Below are 21669 nucleotides of genomic sequence, written 5' to 3'. Positions count from 1 at the left end.
GCATCAGGAGCAGTGAACCAGACTCGGACGTACAATCGGACGATGAACACACAAACATCACGAATGCCTTTGTTTTCATGAGCAGTGAGCTTGAACTGTTCTCGAAATAGATCAATCTTGAGAGCATGCAATGCCTTCGCCATCCAGCGTGCGTGATGTATAGCTCCAGGAATCCTGAAATGAACACCACGAGGAGGACTACCGCCGAGAAAAATTATGACGAGTTCCAGGAGCTCTCTGTAATCATCTCTTGGTTGAAAACAGTCGAGGTGTTTCATGACAAATTCAGTGGTATCATCTTTGATGTCTGCAATCAAATCATTATCATCAGTTGTCACAGCCGGCCTGAAATCTGTGCGGTCAATGTACTCCCAGTGCTTCTGTAACCTTTTGAAAATCTTAACATCAGGACCAGAGCTTGGACCCATGCACGTGGTGAACACACAAGCAAGCACAAGTTGAAATATGTGATGCCGACATGCAAAGTATAAAAGATTGCGATCCAATTTTGCTTCCAGTCATGGACATGCACCATTGATAATACCAGTGTTGGTAGCTGTTGTATCGAAGCATAAAGCTCTGACAAGATATGTCCTGTCGGAGACTCAGTCGGGCTCTGCGGATATTAGACGACCTGTTGATTGTGTAATCTCTAATGTCAGTTCCAAGACTTCTGGCTGTCGCAGCAAGCATAAATGTTGCCTTCCGATCCGAAAGTTTGGTTCGATCCAATGTTGCTGCCAGCTCAGGGCTAAAGAGAGTCAGAAGTTCTAACAATGTGGCAATCAGCATTCAGCAGACTCAGCATCATTTTGGAGAAAACTGGGACTGGGTGCTGAGGTCAGCAAAACCACCACCATGGGAACAGATTAAGCAACTGGATAAAACCACTGAATGTGACAAACATGAATCAATATTAATTCACGGCTGTGTTTTTAAGAATAGCCAAGTCAATTTCAACATAAATGTAGGATACAAAATACCATAATCTGGCACACAATACATCTTACGAAACTCAAAAATACGGAAAAACGACAATATCTGTCATTTTTTAAACTTCTTGAGCAACCTCTAAATATTCTCTAATCTCAAAAAAAAAAAATTCCTAATTATTTTTACATTGATTGTAACATGTTGGTGGGGTGAGAGCATGAGTATTTGAAAGTTGAAAAATAAGGACCGCCCTAGTGACGTATTTTCTTAGATACTTGTACTTCTTTTTTTCAATGTTTCTATACTTTTACTGCAGTAAAAAAAAAAAAACTTGTACTTCATCCACCAATGCCGCCCACTGACTTTGATGGGTGAGTTATACAAATAAAAAATTCATGAAGTTCTGCAACATGTGTACATAAAATTGTGAAATAATTGTTTTTATATTGACTGAGCTGGTATTTGAATGAATTTGACACATTTAAGTATGTATTATTCTGTTCCATTTGGTCCCTGCATACTTGTTTGCACTTGTTTTCTGTATGATCATGCAGTGCCATTCACATAATTTAATATATTCATCATAATTCTCATATTTATAGAATGCAGATCATGAATCACGTTATGTCAATGCTGAATTTGCCTTCTGATTTTGTCAAGAACATGGACAGGACAACATCTGGTTCACATCAGTCTCAATCCTCTTCAGTTTATTGACTCGGTTAGTGTAACGGAAAAGGCAAGCGCCCTCTTCTGTTAAAAAAAAAAAAAAAAAAGACTCGATGTCATGTTTGCAAAAAAAAAAAAAAGTTTCAAACTGTGACAAATCTTTGGAAATTGTTTAGTTGTCCAGCTTTACTTTGCCGTGGCTGTACAAGAGTAATAATAATAAAGATGATACACTATTTCTTCCCCACACTTCTGACAATACTGTTTAGGTTTTCACTGCTATTGACGGTGATAGGTGTCCAATTGTGTCTCTTTATCACTAGTAGACGTCCAATCCATTGGAAATGGGAGAGTGGCAGCGAATGAACGAACGTTCATTCGCTGCCACTCTCCCATTTCCAATGGATTGGACGTCTATCGTTGTCAATGACAGTGAGTTAACTTTTAATTGCATTTACTGTTGTGGTTAAAAGTTTACATTCACTTGTGAAGAACATAATGTCATGACTCTCTTGAGTTTCCAGTTATTACTACAACTCTTGATTTTTCTCCGATAGAGTGATCGAAACAGATACTTCTTTGTCACAAAAAACATTCATGTAGTTTGGTTCTTTTATGACTTTATTATGGGTTAACAGAAAAAGTGATCAAATCTGCTGGGTCAAAAATATACATACAGCAACACGAATGAGCAATTTTGACTTCTCTGAGGCCATTTAAATAGGGCTCATTGGATGCAAACGCCCACAAACGCTACAATGGGAAAGTCAAAGGAGCTCAGCATGGATCTGAAAAAGCGAATCATTGACTTGAACAAGTCAGGAAAGTCACTTGGAGCCATTTCAAAGCAGCTGCAGGTCCCAAGAGCAACAGTGCAAACAATTTTTTGTAAGTATAAAGTGCATGGCACTGTTTTGTCACTGCCACGATCAGGAAGAAAACGCAAGCTATCACCTGCCGCTGAGAGAAAATTGGTCAGGAGGGTGAAGATTCAACCGAGAATCACCAAAAAGCAGATCTGCCAAGAATTAGAAGTTGCTGGAACACAGGTGTCAGTGTCCACAGTCAAGCGTGTTTTGCATCTCTGTGGACTGAGAGGCTGCCGTGCAAGAAGGAAGCCCTTGCTCCAAAAGCGGCACCTTAAGGCTCGACTGAAGTTTGCTGCTGATCACATGGACAAAGATAAGACCTTCTGGAGGAAAGTTCTGTGGTCAGACGAAACAAAAATCGAGCTGTTTGGCCACAATGCCCAGCAATATGTTTGGAGGAGAAAAGGTGAGGCCTTTAACCCCAAGTACACCATGCCTACCGTCAAGCACGGTGGTGGTAGTATTATGCTGTGGGGCTGTTTTGCTGCCAATGGAACTGGTGCTTTACAGAGAGTAAATGGGATAATGAAGAAGGAGGATTACCTTCAAATTCTTCAAGATAACCTAAAGTCATCAGCCCGAAGATTGGGTCTTGGGCGCAGTTGGGTGTTCCAACAGGACAATGACCCCAAACACACATCAAAAGTGGTAATGGAATGGCTAAATCAGGCTAGATTTATAGTTTTCGAATGGCCAAAGTCCTGACTTAAACCCCATTGAGAACTTGTGGACAATGCTGAAGAAACAAGTCCATGTCAGAAAGCCATCAAATTTAACTGAACTGCACCAATTCTGTCAAGAGGAGTGGTCAAAGATTCAACCAGAAGCTTGTGGATGGCTACCAAAAGCGCCTAATTGAAGTGAAAATGGCTAATGGACATGTAACCAAATATTAGCGCTGCTGTATGTATATTTTTGACCCAGCAGATTTGATCACTTTTTTCTGTTCACCCATAATAAAGTCATAAAAGAACCAAACTTCATGAATGTTTTTTGTGACAAAGAAGTATCTGTTCCAATCACACTATCAGAGAAAAATCAGAGTTGTAGAAATAACTGGAAACTCAAGACAGCCATGACATTATGTTCTTCACAAGTGTATGTAAACTTTTGACCACAACTGTAGGTGGGGTATACCAGCTAATCACATGGCACGTATAGATAACCATTCACACGCACACACTTCAAATCAATGGACAATTTAGAGTATTCGGTTAAACTTAGGTGATTTGTCTCCAAGAGGAATTCAGTTTCCCTAGTCACCCAAACAAAGAGCGAAGCGCAGATTGCTAATGGCCAAATTACAGAAGCGTAATGCTGCCACCCAAAAAAAAAAAATTTTTTTTTAAATCAAGTATCACATTTTACATGACAATCATTACACTTTTCCATAGTTTTTCCATGATAGTATCACAATTTAACATGATCGTTATCACGTTAACATGTGTTACATCATGATCACATTTTTACATAATGATCACATTTAATGATATAGTATGTTTACATGTTTTTATATATCATCTTTTTACATAGTATTACATTTATTTAAATGACGGTATGTTTTAACGTGATACTTATGATTTCTTCCACATGAGACTATCATGTACACTGCTGGCCGAAAGTATTCGCACCCCTTCAATTCTGTCAGATAATGCTCAATTTCTCCCAGAAAATGATTGCAATTACAAATACTATGGTAGTAATATATTCATTTTTTTTTTTTTTTTGCAAAGGAAAAACACAGAGGATTAGAATTTTTTAAAAAATCATTATCATTTTACACATAACTCCCAAAAATAGGCCGGAGAAAAGTCTTGGCATCCATTGAAAAAATGGTTATGCTTCTGTAATTTGTGTAATTAACAGCACTTGTTATTTACCTGTGGCACATAACAGGTGGTGGCAATAACTAAATCACACTTGCAGCCAGTTAAAATGGATTAAAGTTGACTCAACCTCTATCCTTGTGTGTACCAAGTTGAACATGGAGAAAAGAAAGAAGACCAAAGAACTGTCTGAGGTCTTGAGAAGCAAAATTGTGGGGAAGCATGGGCAGTGTCAAGGCTACAAGTCCATCTACAAAGGCCTGAATGTTCCTGCGTCTACCGTGCGCAGTGTCATCAATAAGTGTAAAGCCCATGGCACTGTGGCTAACCTTCCTAGATGTGAACAGAAAAGAAAAATTGAGATATTTCAATTAAAAGATTGTGCGGATGGTGGCTAAAGAACCTCGACTAACATCTTAACAAGTTCAAGCTGTCTAGTGATCCAGGGGTCTAACAGTGTCAACCCGTACTATCCATCGGCGTCTGAATGAAAAGGGACTCCATCGTAGGATACCCGGGAAGACCCCACTTCTGACCCAGAGTCATAAAAAAGCCAGGTTGGACTTTGCTAAAACTTACCTGAGAAAGCCAAAGTGTTTTGGAAGAATGTTCTCAGGTCAGATGAGACAAAAGTAGAGCTTTTTGGGAAAAGGCATCAACATACAATTTACACGGAAAAAAACAAGGCCTTCAAAGAAAAGAACATGGTCCCCACAGTCCAACGTGGCAGAGGTTGCCTGATGTTTTGGGGTTGCTCTGCTACCTCTGGCACTGGACTGCTTGACCGTGTGCATGGCATCATGACGTCTGAAGACTACCAACAAATTTTGCAGCATAATGTAGCGCCCAGTGTGAGAAAGCTGGGTCTCCCTCAGAGGTCATGGGTCTTCCAGCAGGACAATGACTCAAAACACACTTCAAAAAGCACTAGAAAATGGTTTGAGAAAAAGCACTGGAGACTTTTAAAGTGGCCAGCAATGAGTCCAGATCTGAATCCCATAGAACACCTGTGGAGAGATGTGAAAATGGCAGTTTGGAGAAGGCACCCTTTAATTCTCAGAGACCTGGAGCAGTTTGCCAAAGAAAAATGGTCTAAAATTCCAGCAGCGCATTGTAAGAAACTGTAAGATGTGCTTCAATGCTTTTGCACACTAACAGTATTTACAATAATTAAACCAATTATGTGTGTTTAAAACTAGGTGTTATGATTATGTTTTCTCATGTAACAGACTATTCGCTTGTGCTTTAGTGCTTACACAATGAAAAGAGTAAGGTTTCTGTTTTCAGTAAACGTCACCATAATGCTTCATTCTGGTTTCTGTTCTCAGTAAACGATACCATAACAGCTAAACGAAACTTACGCATGTGCAATGAATGCTCTCCCACTTGTCAATAAAAGACGCAACCCCAGGGAGGGGGCTGAGAGAGGCTCACTGTGAGCAAGCGTGCTGCGCTTTCGACCCTCTCCCTGGTGGCCGCCAGTGAAAATTTATCTACGTCTCAAGTCTGATCTTTCCTCCGTCCTTTCCTAGGTTTTTTTCTTAGTTCAAGTATTAAGTTTAGACCTAACAGAAACTCATTGATGGATACCGGCAGCAGTTGTTCGCAGTTATATTGTCTAGAGCGTGTTCACTAAATTCGGACCTCGGTGCCACTCTTCCTGTCGTGTTTTCCACGTCTCTCTCCCCTAACACACCTGGATCAAATGATTATATCATCAGCAGCCTAAGCAGAAGCCTGATAATGATCCTGATTATTTTGATTCAGGTGTGTTGGAGGAGACAGACATGGAAAACACGACAGGACAAGTGGCACCGAGGTCCGGATTTAGTGAACCCTGGTCTAAAGGTTGTGCTACAAAGTATTAGGCTGAGGGTGCCAATACTTTTGTCCAGCCCAGTTTTGTGTGAAATGATTTTTTTTTTTCCTGTCTTTTGTGTTTATTGCAAGCAAAATAAATGAAGATATTACAACCAGAGCATTTGTAATTGCAATCATTTTCTGGGAGAAATTCAGCATTGACCTAATTGCAGGGGTGCTAATACTTTTGGCCAGCACTGTGAAAATGTGACATGTAAAAATGAGAACTATGTAAAAACGTGACAATCATGTAAAACATAATTATGTAAAAAAATGATACTAATGATAGTATGTTTTTACGTGTTTTCATTTTTTTTTACAAAGTGATCACATTTTGCATGATAGTATCATATTTTTACATATTTTTTAAATGAGCGTTTCATATTTTTACAAGATACCAACATGTAAAATGTAATAACTGTCATACGAAAATGTGACATGTAAAAATAACTATGTAAAATATGGTAATCATGTAAAAACATTGACAAAGTGATATGTAAAGGTGATTCGTATCATGTAAAAATGTGATAATTATCATGTAAAAACAATGTTTTTACGCGACATCCCCAATGTTTGTTTTTACATGTGACAATTATCCTGTTTTTTCATAATTATCACATTTTTACATGATAGTATAAGGTTTTAATACATCACGTTTCCATATCACGTTTTTACATGATAGCATTTTTACAGTGATCACATTTTACATAATAGTATCACGTTTTAACGTTTTTTACATATTCCATTTTTTAAATGATAGTTATAATTGTCATCTACAAACACTATTTTTACATACTATTTAAAATGTGATAACTGTCACAGAAAAACCTATCATGTAAAAATGTGATATGTAAAAAATGTGATAACTATGTAAAAGCGTGGTATTATCATGCAAAAACGTCAACAGTTATATGTAAACTATCATATTAAAACATGCTAATGATGTCATGTGAAAACATACTTCCCCCCAACAATTATCCAGTTTTTATGTGACGACGATCCCATTTTTCATGACAATTATCACATTTTCACATGACAAGTATCACGTTTTTACATCATAAGGTTTTAATGTTAGCACATTTACATATCACTGTGTCCGTTCATTTTTACACTATCTGGCCCATATAATAATGATCACATCTGAAAATAATCACATTTTTACCTAATGATCACAGTTTACATTATAGTATCACGTTTTTACATGATAGTATGGTTTTACATGAGTTATGTTTTTTTACATAGTATCATGTAAAACTAGATACATTTTGAAACTTTTTATTCCCCATTAAAAATGAATGGGCAAGTTTTTGGCAAATTTCTGGGGAGCCGTAAATTTTTCCCAAATTCTGTGTATAACTTCTATGCCCCTCACCGTCCTGGATTTTTTTATGCCCAAATTGTGTGATTTGGTCAAAAATTGTGAGAATAGATACATTTTGAAACTTTTTTTTCTCATTAAAAATGAATGGGCAAGTGTTTGTTACATTTCTGGAGAACCATAATTTTTTTTTTCCAAATTCTGTATACAACTTTTTATGCCCCTCACCGTCCCAGAATTTTTGATACCTAAATTATGTAATTTGGTCAAAAATTGTAGGACTAGATAGATTTTGAAAAAATTTTTTTTGGGGGGGGGGGGTTGCCGTTTGCAGCGCAACGGAAAATTTTTCGGAGCCGTTTGAAAAATTCCCTGCGTCCCGCAAAAAATCCAGACGCGTCGATACTTGAACAATGCCAATCGGTCAAGCGGTTAGGGCTGCATAACACTATCTGGGTCTTTTTCAAAGACCCAGATAAAAATGTGATAACTGTCAGGAAAAAGTAAAAAAGTGTTACTATCATGTGAACGGACACAGTGATATGTAAACGTGATAACTATCATATTAAAAACTTGTACTATGTAAAAATGTGATAATTATCATGTAAAAATGTCATTAAAAACATGATAAAGATGTTTTTACACGACAGTTATCATTTTTATGACAGTCATGTAAAAATGTGATATCTTAAAACATACTATCATATTAAAGAGGGGTTCCTTGTCATGTAAAAACGTGTTAATATAAAAAAAAAAATAAAAAAAAAAATAAAAAAAAAACGGCGTAATTGTCTCGTAAAAACATGTAAAAACTAAACATTGGGGGGTGGCAGCAATACGCTTCCGTACCATATAAACGGCATGTTTGAAACCACACAAAAAGTCATGTAAACCAGCAGCCAGGCAAGAAAATAGATTAGAAACTGGGAAGTGGTTTTGCCACAAATGGGCAAATTTAAATGACGACCAAGACATTTGAATTAAGGTTGGGTGTTTAAAACCAGAAAACATGAGACCTCATGGAGACTGTATTTAAAAAAAAAAAAAAAAAAAAAAAAAAAAAAACACGTTGTGTCTACAATGCTGTCAACAAGTGCATCAATTCAAACCCAATACTCTCTGAACACAGTCCAAACATAAAGGTAATGATTAAATAAAATATTTGACTGCAGTTCAGTGCAATCCGAGTTACAACTGGATCTGGAACTTGCTGCCCCCCTAAATAGTAAAGTTAGCCCGCTTTTCCCCTTTGTGTGTATGTGTTTTATGCGTGAGCATATGTTCTCTCGCTCTTGGCCTCTGAAACAGTTGGCTCAATCCAGCTCGATGGGGCTGCTGTCCTCCTGGGCTTCCTCCACGCCGTCGTCGTCCTCGCCCGCTCCCATCAGGCTGTTGAGCAAATTTCCTGCCCGGATGAAAAAATGCAGCAGATTCAGCGACGTTTTTTTTTTTTTTTTTTTTTTAAAAACAAACACCAGAACCCTAGTGTAGAGCTGGGCGGTATTCCGAAAATTTACCGTTACCGAAATTCTTCACGATGACCGACGTAATTTTGACCAGGTCGGTAAAATCGGTCATTTAAACCCTTGAGAGTCGAAGGACGCGCCGGCGCGTCCTCAGCGCACGTCGTCTTTGAAGCGCCCTCACGTTTTAATTACGTCACCCACATGCCGTTGGTTGGTCTCGTTTTAAAGTGCGGAAGTTGCGGTTTACTCTCGTTATTATTTGAAGTCAATCGACAAACTAAAACGTGAGATATTGTCATTTAAGTTTTATAGTTTTATTGTCCTCTCAAAAAACACATTAAAACGCTGCATGGATCATTTGTTTATGTCTATATTTCCATCATTTCTTGTCCTTTTTCAAAACGGAAGCTCCATGAAAAAAACACAAATCAAACGAACCCTTTCGAAGTCACAGTGGAAGCACAAAATGTGTCTTTTTTATAAATATAACTGCCGTGCGAGGTTCCACCGAACGAGAGGGAGGAGTGTTCTGAAGCAGCGAGGTGGCGAGCGACAGCCGTTTGGATCGAGCAGCGACTTTGTGTGACTTTGAGAATGAACGGAAAACTAAATTTAGCGCAAGCAATTGTGCTTTTTGATCAACTTGAGGAAGAGGATGGTCCAAATTCGTCATCATCGTCTTCTTCGGAAGAGTCCTCGAGTGAAGATAGTGACGGATTTGAACACGTGGGTGACGCCATCGACGAGCAGAGGTAAGCCAACTCACTTTTTTTTTTTATGCTGAAAAAGTTTCTTTTGAAAGTTTCTATTGATATTGCAAGACAAAGTTAATTTTGATGCAATATAAGTGTGTGTTTGTGTATATAATAGTGTGCATATCAGATCAAAGTCGTACGTGCAGTGTGTGTATCCCAGGCAGGAATTTATAATTTGTGGTGTTCTTCTTACTATATAAAGATTAGGGATGTAGCACATCTTCAGCTATGGTATTCTTTCGATTGTCATACATATAGATTTCCATTATTATTTATTGCTGTATATATTTTTATTTTACACTTTATTATTTTCATAAATACAAACTTTTTTCATGTACATTTATAGTGACAATGAAAGTAAAGTGAAATGAAAATGGAAGGGTGGAAAGAAAGAGGATGGACACCCCATGGAAGTGTGGTCTGTGTGATGTAGCCCTGTGTCTAATTCCAGGACGAAACTGCTTTTCGGAGTGGCATGCCTGAAAAAAATTTAACTTGTTTATTGTAAATATTTTTGAAAATACTTTTTTTCCCAATGTTATATTTTTTTCCCCCCACAATCAGTCTTCTCAGTTTGTGTATATAAATGTGTGTTCAAGAAGCTTGATTGTGTGTACATAGTTTTCATCAGGTGATGGGCCGCAATACCTAAACTCATAAAGAGATGGCCTCTAAACACTTTTTGTGTTAGATGGTATATATTTTTTCACTGTTCTTCACTGTTTGGTCTGCTGTATATAACCTGTTTTGACTAGAGCATGTATAAAGGCAAAAAACGCCTATGGCTATACCTGTTGTTTATGTTGAATTGTCAAATATAAGACTATTTATTCTAAAAAAATTTTGTTTGAATGTTCATCCTAACATGCTGAATAAATATTACAAAGTTTCAAAACGGTTCGTTACGCATGTTTGGTTGTCAATTGGACATCAATATTAAAAATTTTGACAAAACGATTTTGGAATTCTTGGTCTTTTTGGATCCAAAATGATGATTTATAATTAATTAGTGAAGGAAACAACAGTTTGGACATGAAGTTCAAGGTGTCACAAAAAAAGGGACCAAACCAGGCCATCGTAAACAATTCTTTCTTTGAAATATAAAGGCAACTTCAAAGGCATGCAACATCAGACAAAATAGGCCCAGACCTTAAAGGGTTAATAAAACACAAAAATATAGTCTTTTCATCCCACTTTGAATCGGTGTTCAGTGTTTCCCCTTGAATTTTTTGAAGCTGTGGTGGTGGGCTGCTTCGGAGTCGGACAGCCTCACCATGTCATGCCACGGCGAATTTTTTTTTCATTATTTTTTCCCCCTAATAAGAACCATAGCAAAGATATATTTGAAATATTTCATTATCTAGGCTAATGTCGTAGCTCTCAGCTACGGTACATGTACGTAAAATTTGTAGCTGATTACAGCTACGTTACCCTACGTAATAATACGACTTTTTTTCTCGTAGCAATAGTATGACTTACATCTCGTAGTGACTCAAAGGTCGGCGACCCAAAAATGTTGAAAGAGCCATATTTGACCAAAAAATAAAAAATGGAAAACTGATACAGTATGTATGGAGCTGCAAAAAATTAAAAGCCTTGTATAAGCCTTATAATGATAGCAACACTAGCTGTATTTATCGAATCTAGCTATATTAGCCTGCTACCGAAATGACTAAGTTGGCTAGAAATACATAATTAGCCTTCATGATTAAATGTTTATTTTCCCTGCAATGGATCCTATAGAGAATGACGCACCATGTGACTACTCTGTTGTACGATGCCACCTCAAGTTTAACTTCATTACAATTTTAATGAATTGAAATAATGTTTGTGTCATGTTTGTAGTCCTAGAAATCCTATTAAAACAAAAAGTATGTTTCCCTCTCTTTCCATCCCCCCCCCCCCCAAAAAAAAATAAATAAATAAAAATAAAGCTCCAGAGCAGCGCTAAAGAGCCGCACGCGGCCCTAGAGCCACAGGTTGCAGACCACCGTCGTAGTCCTTCTTTTTCCTTTTATTTGGCCCTGATAAGTACTACATTACCACTACAATAACAGTCCTTCTGTCAACGGACCCATTTCAAGGGGTGGGGGCGATTCTAATTGCCGTGTAAAGAGTTTTACTAGATTCGGTGAGTAGTTTTTTTTTCGTTGTTTGTGAACTAAATTTCCACGCAAACGCACATCGAGGTACCATTAACATAGCAAGGAGCGGTATGAGAGTCATTTTTCGAGTGTCCCAGAGCTCGCGAAACTTGGGGGGGGGGGCACATTTATCAAAGTTTTATCAACTGTAATTGCGTATATCCGTCAGCCGAAACAGCACAGATAAAGTACACCTGCCCCTCGTTGTCGAAGTTGGCGCGCCGATGTTGTGCCGAAAAATAGCCACTCCGCGTGAAATGTCCCCCCCTAACGGGAGTGCCCACACGTCATTCATACAAACAGCTTTTTCTTACCAATCGATGGACATGGAAACGACTTTCTTGTACCGTGAATATGTATCAATTTACTCTGCTTGAACTTATAAATCTTTTACTGTGACCGGCGCTCTGAAAATAGAGCAAGGCTTTATTTTGGGCCCCGCCTCTGAGCGCAAATTCAGTCAAACTTTGCTTTCCGTCCAAGACGGCCGTCCACTGCTCACTTTCGCCGAAAAGTCCGATCCAAACTATTGTAATGCCCCGGATATGGGGAAGAAGGAGAGAAGTCTGTATTGGCTTACCCACTTTATTGTAGTAACAATAATAAAGAAAAACAATTACAAAATAACAGCGGGCTGCCACGACATGCGACCGCTATCTCGCTCGTTCTCCCATTCTTCCTACTCATTCCCTTTGCGTCACAGCTCCCCAGTCCGATTGTCTCTTAAGGTGGCCCCGCATAGTTACGAACATTACAATACACAATGAATAGGTTTCCGCTGAACTCTTCACACTCGGCTGCTGCTAGTTTGAAACGGCCTTAAAAAATTAAATAAATAAAATGCATCTCACTTGCAAGGCGTGGCGGCTTTTATTTTGGTGTGGCGGTGCGCCACAATCTGTTGTATGTACGGGAATCCCTGGTGTTGTTCGGCTGTGTTCATTCCCCTTTAAGAAAGCAGTCAGTGTGCTTACGTATGAAGTCACGTGGTTATCAGGAAGTCAAACAAACAGAAGCCCAGTAGGTTGACGCTAGCGGCTAACGTTACAAATGAACGTGATGGAGTCGTATAGCGGCTCTAACCTTGTCCAAACGGCCAAACTTAATGAGTGGATTGGGCATAGACTGCATCTAGCAATTAGTATGTCGCGTTATTTTGTATCTCGATGTGTGTGTGATTTCTATAATAGCTTTTATGATGGTACAGCATTCAGCATAAAGTACGATCCAACAGTGAAACCTATAATATGACCGTTTAATGGCCATAGCTATTTTTCTGTATGCGCTTGCTTTAATCTGTGCCATTACTGCCATGATAAAATCTTAAATGTTTCATTGGCATAAGAGCTTTAATGTGTGTGTGTGTGTGTGGGTGGGTGCTGGGGGGGGGGTTGGTCCATGTGTGCATGCATGTATTAAAAATTCTCTGGGGGAAAAAAAAACAGAAACCTTGAAGTAAACACTTGTGTTAAGTAATTATGTCACGGCAGCCATTAAAAATACGTTGTCTGCTTTAAGTTTACTGTTCAAGCTGTAAGTCATTTGTGTTACAATTAGGCTTGTCGTGATAACAAATTCTAGTGTGCGATAATTTATTACATAAATTATTGTGATATGCGATATTATTGCACCCCCCAATTTAAAAAAAAGAAATTACAATAACATTGCGAGAATAAAGTATATATTAATAGATCACGTCCACCCATTTAAACGCAATAAATGTTTACTCTTAAATTCAAAAATACTTTTTAAGAAATCACAACTAAAAACAATAGACCATACCTCTTTTTAGTAAAAGACAACAATATTGATACTGCACAGAAACACAGAATAAATAAAATGTGTTTTTTAAGAAAAAAATAATATTCCACTTAATAATTTAAGCATCTAGGCAAATGAAAACTTTTTCCCTCATAGCTTCTGCGATGGCGTTCCATGTGTAATACAGTGGTACCTCTACATACGAAGTTAATTCGTTCCAGGAGCTTGTTTGTAAGTCGAAATGGTCGTATGTCGAGCAGGATTTTCCCATAAGCATACATTATAATTCCATTAATTCGTTCCACAGCCCAAAAACCCACACTACATCCTTAATAAATACTGCTGCTACTATTGCAAATAGCAATTACAAAGAGCAAAACAAATAAATTATGAATAAAAATCAGAATAACAATAATATAATAATAGTAATAATAATAATAATACAGTACAGTACCTGTAATAATGTAACGAATCGGGTTCTAATGTGGCGGACTTTTTTTGCTGTACCTGAACGCACAGCGGGGCTGACGGTGAGCAGGAGAGCGCTATTTTACTTTCTGTTTCGATCCTGGCGTCAACAGCAGTGGACACTCGGCGAGTTGATGGAATAAATGATTAGAAACCTGATTAGATTAGAAACTGATTAGAAACCTTTGGCGATGTTACCACAATAAGAACGGTCACCTTAACTTATAAAGACTGCCGAACGGAGGAGGACCGCCGGCCGAGATCGACATTCTACGGCCCTATTGTCGACCCAGTTCATGGATGCACACACCATGCTTATATTTTGCTATCATTTACATCTTCATTTCAATGGTAAGCGTCACCTTTTCTTTTTTTTTCTCCCCACCTGCACTAAACCTGAACTGCACTAAACTAAAAAATAGCCTAAACCATGCAGCGGGCTCCGGCACGGCGAAAATTGTCCGCAGTCAATCCGGAGCACCGACGTGGCCGGTATACGTTGAACAATAGGATACAATGGGAACAAATTGGCTCCGGCGCTATTTTTTGCCGGGCCCAGAACGAAAATGTATTTTGTGTAGTTGGTAACAAGGAAGCCGAACTTTTAAAAGCATGTCAGCCGCATGCGCGCACGCAGTTGGAAAAATTGCCTCGTTCATTTTTATTTACCGTGCGATAAATGGAGTTATTGCATATTGCGACAGGCTTAGTTACAATGACTTGTACAGTCGTCGTATTGATTTTTATAATGTACATTGTTCAAGTCATACAAGCCATTATAAATGTTCATACTTGAATTGTTATTGTTTACAATAAATTTTTATATACTTAATGTTTAGACTGTATGTACAGTTGTTCAATATGTTCAATTGAAAGCTGGTCAATAAATCAAGAAACTGTTAATTTGTATTTCATGCATTGATTCAGATTTTCAAATTATATAACAGTCCGCCTGGGCGAATTTATCGTCATTTATCGTTATCGCGGTAAATCTGCTCAATTTACCGTAATACGTACTTATGCAATATCGCCCAGCCCTAAACTGGTGTTGCCAGATTGGGCGGGAACCATCTTGGAATACAAGGCTGACAATAACAATGATCTCACGATATGGCGATACAACAATTATCATGTCAGGAAATCATTCAACACTGAAAAAAGTAACTGGCGGATTTACTTGATAAATCCATTGTAACAATTTGCACTTTTATTACCCTAATTTTCGCAATATAAGGCGCACCTGACTATAAGCCGCAGCCCACCAAATTTGGCACAAAAACTGCATTTGCTCATAGATAAGCCACACTGGACTATAAGCCGCAGCTGTCCTCACTGTATCATGGGATATTTACACCAAAAGATATTAACCGGTACAACCTTATTTGACAGCGGCATCATACGATGACTGTCATAAGACCAAATGAACCATCGTTAAACTTTGAACCAATTACTGCAAAGCTTTATTGCTTCAAGAAGCTTCATTTGGCCATTACTGCTCCCTTGGGGGAGACAGTCAACCTCTGCTGCCACCTGCTGTTGACTGTTGTCATCCAACATGCCTCTTTGCATGCATTGCAGTGCTACTGATGTAAATAACAATCAAAAATCATGTTCTGTGCTAAATATTTCTTCAGTTACTATTCCAATTGTTTCATCAATTGCTAGTTATGGTATTTTCTAACACTTTATTTGACAGTGGTGCCATAAGACTGTCATTACACAATCAAAATTATGAGATGTCTCTGTCCTGAGCATTCATGAATGCTTATAACAGATGTCATTAAGTGTACTCTGGCAAATGATCTCACTTTTGAATGGATGCAAAAGATCCAAGATGGACAAAAATTGAGTTAGTGACATAATTTGCCAAATGACACTTAATGACATAAGCATTCAGTAATGTCCATGACAGTGTCATGTCATAATTTTGATGCTCTTATGACAGTCTTATGACGCCGCTGTCAAATAAAGTGTTACCTAAAAAAATCAACAAATAAGCCACACTGGACTATAAGCCACAGGTATCAAAATGAAGGAAAAAAGTAGCAGCTTATAGTCCGAAAATTACGGTAAGTACATTTTACTGATTGCAATATTAAGTTCAGTTCACAAGCAGTAAAATTTACTTAAAAGAAGTCCGTAGAGGTGGGAAATCTTTGGGCACCTAACGATTCGATTATAAATGGATTATTGATGCACCCCCCTCACTCCCCCATTAGTTCCAAAATTGTTCAAAAATCCTCTCAGGCACACCAAACTAATATTTCAGTATCAAGTTAACAGTTAAAAACAGTAAATAAAATACTAAAGTTCCCATTCTGTATCAGCAGCTTTAAACTACATTCAATATAAATTTGATGTTGTGACTAGTGATGCACGATAATACATTTTTCAACCGATATCGATAACCGATAATTTCCTGCCCCTTCCACCCGATAACCGATAATGTCACGCCGATAATTCTATTCAAATATTTATGTAAAATTTTAAAGTATACAAAGATCAAATGTTACTGTGCAAAAATGTTATTTGGTGCTATGTTTTTTCCCACATCAAATGTGAACAAGTAGTAAATTCCAACATCTAAACAATGGCAATGACATTGTGTAATGGTACGCTTTTGGCAACAATTACTTAGAGAGTAAACACCCGAGTTGCACAAAAATCCCTTTAAAAGTAAGCCATTCCTAACATATCACATTACTACACTGCAAAAACACCTCCTTAAAACTAGCAGAATTGGACAAAACTGTTGATTGCGCACATTTGGAGGCTAAATCAAGTATATAATTATCGGATTGCATTATCGGTTGAATTTTGTTTTATCTGGATTATCTGTGTGACGTCATAATTGCCATTATCGGCCGATAATTATCGGTGACCGATATTATCGTGCATCTCTAGTTGTGACTCAACCGTTAAAGTTGCTCCCGTTATTCCATAATTTCCCTTCTGTTTACTTTCGACATGTAGAAGTTTTAAAACTGTTTCAGAGTCAAGATTTTGCCGATTTAGTAGTATTTTAGATAAATAGTTAATTAGGTTCGCTACAACAGAACCTTCGAGAGAAGTCTACTGCTTCAAGATGGTGGCTGTTTACTAACGCCAGCAAGTCTGTCGTTTCGCATCTAGTTCCCTATACATGTTCTAACGCCGCCGTCGTCTGTCATTTCACATCTAGTTCTACGTATATGTGATATCTACCATAGCCGAATGTGGCCGTATGTTTGTAGCAACTAGCAACTGGCCGTTGTTTGTAGCAGCTGTAGGCCGCAGTCAGGTATTGTTGTTCTTTTTTTTTTTTTTTTTTTTAATCTAGCGGCATTTAGTTCCGCTTAACTGGTATAATAAAATAATCAGAATTTGGATGAACCGTTCTTGAATCTTCCGCGGCCGAATCACGAATAATCTAAGAATCAGAAATTTTGCAAGCCTCTAGAAGTAAGTGCAAATTGTTACAATGATTTTATCAAGTAAATCCACCAGTATTTTTTTTTTTTTTTAGTGTAGGATATTTTACAAATATTGTTTTTGGCAACCCTTTTAAAGCCCACTGAGCTATAATACGACAATACAACGATACATTGGTAATCAAAACATTCTGGGATATTGTACGAAACAACTAATAAACAGAAAACAAGCTATCTTCATCCTTCGGGTGTAACCTAGTGCTGAAACGATTAAACAATTAACTCGAGTATTTGATTTAAAAAAAAAAAAAAAAAAAGATTCGAAATAAATTATGCTGCTTCGAGTATTCGTTTAATTAAAGTGGTGTTGTAATGGTTTGTTTTTGAAAGTGTTTGCATTTAGAACAATTGATTTGGGTGGATACACTGCCCTCTAGTCTGCCTTATTTTACATGGCCAAATCCAGCTGCTCCCTGTTAAAACCAACATAAGCTAGGTTTTTGTTTGAGCTAATGTTTTTTTAATGCATTCTTAATTTAGTTTAAAGGAATATTTAGCCCTTTTTTGTGGAAATATGTGTCTCAACCATTTGTTAAGAGTATTGTAAAAAAATACACAAAAAACGTATTTTATAGCATTTAAGCTAGCGGACTTTTGCTATGTAAGTTAGCCAATTGTTTTTTTGTTGTACACAGAACCTTATTTTTATACCATTTGAGGCTCAGCTCAGGTATTTTAATTTTTTGTGTTTATCCAATTATTTGATAATTCAAACTAACTAGTTCATCGATTAATCGACCACTAAAATAATTGATAGCTGCAGCGGGCCCCTCCCACTTCTATTCAAATAACATCAATCACGTGACAGTTTTTGTTTGATATGATAGCTCCACGTGCATGACAAGGATTAGCAGTGTTGAAAATGAATGAATGAATGATGAAGTAATGTATTTTATGCTTCTACAACTACTGTAAGGAGCAGAAGTATTTGCTCCCTTGTGATTTTGCAGGTTCACCCACTTAGAAAAAAGGTAGAGGTTTGAAATTTCAATAATAGATGCATTTCCATTTATAGAGACATGATGTATGATTTTTTAATAATTTATTTGTCATCTACTGAGGTTCATAGGTATTTGTACCCTTGAGAAAATCAGTGCTAATATTTAGACGCCTTTGTTTGCAATTACAGAGGTCAGACGCTTTCTGTATTTCTTCACCAGGTGTTCACTTATGGAAACAGGGATTTTGGCCCATTTCTCTACTACACAAATCTTCTCTAGATCTGTCAGATTTCGGGGCTGTCGTTATGAAACACGAAGTTTCAGTTCCATCCAAAGATTTTCTATTGGATTGAGGTCCGGAGTCTGGCTAGGCCACTCCAGAACCTTGACATGCTTTTTACTTAGCCACCCTTTGGTCAGCTTGGCTGTGTGCTTTGGATCATTGTTATGTTGGAAGATCCAGGTACGACTCATCTTCAAGTCTCTGACTGAGGGAAGGAGGTTGTGGCTTAAAACCTGACGATACATTTCACCGTTCATCCTCTGCTTTATACAGAACAGTCGTCTTGCGTCCTTTGCCGAAAAGCAGCCCAAAAGCATGATGCTATACCCCCCCCCCCCCATCCTTTACAGAATGGGATGGGATGGTACTCATCAATCTTCTTCCTCCAAACACTATGAGTGGAATTAAGACCAAAAAGTTCCATTTTGATATCATGTGACCACATGACTTTCTCCCATGACTCCTCTGCATCATTTGGATGGTCCCTGGCAAACTTCAAACAGGCCTTCACATGTACTGGTTTCAACAGGGGCACCTTCGAAGCAATGCATGATTTTCAACCATTGCACCGTTGTGTTCTACTGACAGTAGCCTCTTCAAGTCACTGACCAGGTCCTGCCGTGTAGTTCTAGGCTGAGCCCTCACTTTTCTCATCATGAGGATGCCCCATGAGAAGAGATTTTACATGGAGCCCCACTCCGAGGAAGATTATCAGTCATGTGTAGCCTTTTCCATTTTTTAACAATTGCGGCAATTGTTGATTTATTCTCCCCAAGATGCTTTCCAATTGTCCCATAGCCTTTTCCAGCATTGTGGTTCTCAACAATTTTTTCTCTGGTGTCTTTCGAAAGCTCTCTGGTCTTGCCCATGGTATGAATCGAGCCAGCCGGACCGCCGGACACGCGCTGGCGCAGATCCAACGATCCAGGCCGGCAAGATCGCGGGGATCTGGCCAGAAGGACAAACTCCGTGCGTTCACCTTAGTCTTAACCCTTTGTACTAAGGGTGTCAACAATAATCGATGCGGCGATGCATCCCGATGCGGGGCATGGACGATTCGATTCAATGCGGGCAACAAGCCGAATCGATTCAGTGCATTTTAAAATATATAAGTACGTTCAAAAATCTTCCCTGCGCAATTCCGGTGATGCAACGGATTTGGTTTCCCCATTTTTATTATTATTCTCATGTTTCATTTTTTACACACCACCTAACTCTGGTCAAGTTTCCCACCAACCTCATAGAAGCCAAAATGTCTCCAGACGTCTGCTTTCAATGTGTTAGGTGCATCAGTAATCTTTCTCGCTCCCTCCTTCTCCGCTTCAGCCATTGTTATGTTATGTCCTATCTCTCTGCTCTCTCGATTAAAACTTAGTTCGGGCCTAAAAAAATCCAGCCCGACTCGACCCGGCCCGCGTGTATTAAAGGCCGAGAGCCCGAAATTTTACGTTTTATTTGTAGGCTCGAGCCCGGAAACCCCCCGAAAATGTACATTTCATTTGTAGGCCCGAGCCCGTTTCAGCAGGAGGAGCAAATGTGGGGATGCAATGCGTGGTTGCGTTTTGTGTGATCACAATTGTGACGATGCCTAGGTGCATAATGATGAATTAAAACCTGTCTTTTGTCACAAATTCTCCCAGATAAACAAGACTAAGATGCATATTCAATAAACATTTATATCGTTTATATTTGTGTGTCTGTTCTATCAGGTGGATAGTTTATGCTCATTTACTTGGCATAATGCAGCAACAGACATTTATTTTAATTTATTCGAGTTGGCAGAAAAAAACGTAAGTTTTCTTAATGTTTAAAAAGTCTACATATTTTTATTATCATTATAAATGAGCGTACACAATGAAATAACGCTGCAAATGTATGTTAAATATATTTCTGTTTCGGATATTGTGCTCACATGCATGGACGCGCCTCTCTGACAAGGAGAGGAACAGCTGCATATGCAAAAATAAACTAAAAATTTTTTAAATAACATTCTTTATTTTAATGACTCGCATCAGAACACACAAAAGAACAAGCTGCCTTAAGGAGCACTGAAACAAAATAAATAATAACATTTTAAGGAACACCATGCACGAACTCCACGATGTCCTGCTTAGCACGAAGAGGCGCAGCCCTCGAAACAAATGATAATAACGATGTGTGACTAATATCATCTTTTAGGCCAGTACTGTTTTTAAAATGCCTGCTCAGCGTGAAGGTGCCAGTCTTTCTGCTCTCGTATGAGAGCAAAGCGTGCGCCACATTTGTTGCATTCGGCCAGGCTGACACATTTTTCTGTATGCATCTTCCACTATCAATTTAAATCCTTTCCACACACCACTCGTGGATTCTTGCCTTTTCAATCCACCCGTCTTTAGTTTGCTTTTCGCCTCTTGGTGCTCTATATCGAAATCCGAAAAGGAAATACCAGGATGCAGAGTTGCAGACTCGCGGAGAGCACTAGAGCGCGAGGGGAAGATTAAAAGGAGGGCGGGGCCAAGGCGTTCATGTGCGCAACCAATGCACTGGCTCAGCTGTGGCTCATGGTTGGGATTACCAAAGCGCCTTCTGTTTTTTTTTTTTTTTCAATTTATTTATTTTATAACAAGTATTCCTTAGTTCCATACATCGTTTTAGTCTGCAAATATATATTTATTTTAAAAAGTTAGCGAGAGAGAAGTCCGGCCTGACCCGACCCGACCCTAAATGATTGACATTTTGCGATAAAGATGCTGCTGCACTACAGTATTTTCTTTGTCGTTTTCTTTAATATTTACTTGAATATTTTTATTGATGGGTCGTTGTGACTAAAATACAGTGACTCTTATTACTGATTTTGCACAGGAGTTCAGATGTTGCACTGTGTGAAAGGCTGCTACTGTGTGTAAACAAAAAAAGAGAAAGCTCTG

The 21669-nt window shown here is 38.3% G+C and overlaps 1 protein-coding gene across 2 annotated transcripts in view; it reads right to left on the bottom strand.

Annotated features, from left to right (window-relative positions):
* Positions 1-2097: 2097 nt before the first annotated feature.
* get4 (guided entry of tail-anchored proteins factor 4) overlaps positions 2098-21669 on the bottom strand; it is a 45914-nt gene continuing 26342 nt past the window's right edge. Inside the window, exons 9-10 of one of the 2 annotated variants that reach the window (XR_009061703.1) lie at positions 6134-8880; positions 2098-5941 (exon numbers count right to left, since the gene is read on the bottom strand). Coding sequence is in view for 1 of the 2 variants with exons in the window: in XM_057825347.1 (XP_057681330.1) it covers positions 8789-8880 (92 nt within the window). In the remaining variant the exon portion in view is untranslated. Of the gene's footprint in view, positions 8881-21669 lie in introns of both variants that reach the window. The other variant, XM_057825347.1, reaches the window with a different exon arrangement.

The sequence above is a fragment of the Corythoichthys intestinalis genome, chromosome 21 (assembly GCF_030265065.1).
Source record: "Corythoichthys intestinalis isolate RoL2023-P3 chromosome 21, ASM3026506v1, whole genome shotgun sequence".
In the NCBI taxonomy this organism is placed as follows: Eukaryota; Metazoa; Chordata; class Actinopteri; order Syngnathiformes; family Syngnathidae; genus Corythoichthys; species Corythoichthys intestinalis.
This window is presented reverse-complemented; position numbering and strand designations above follow the sequence as displayed.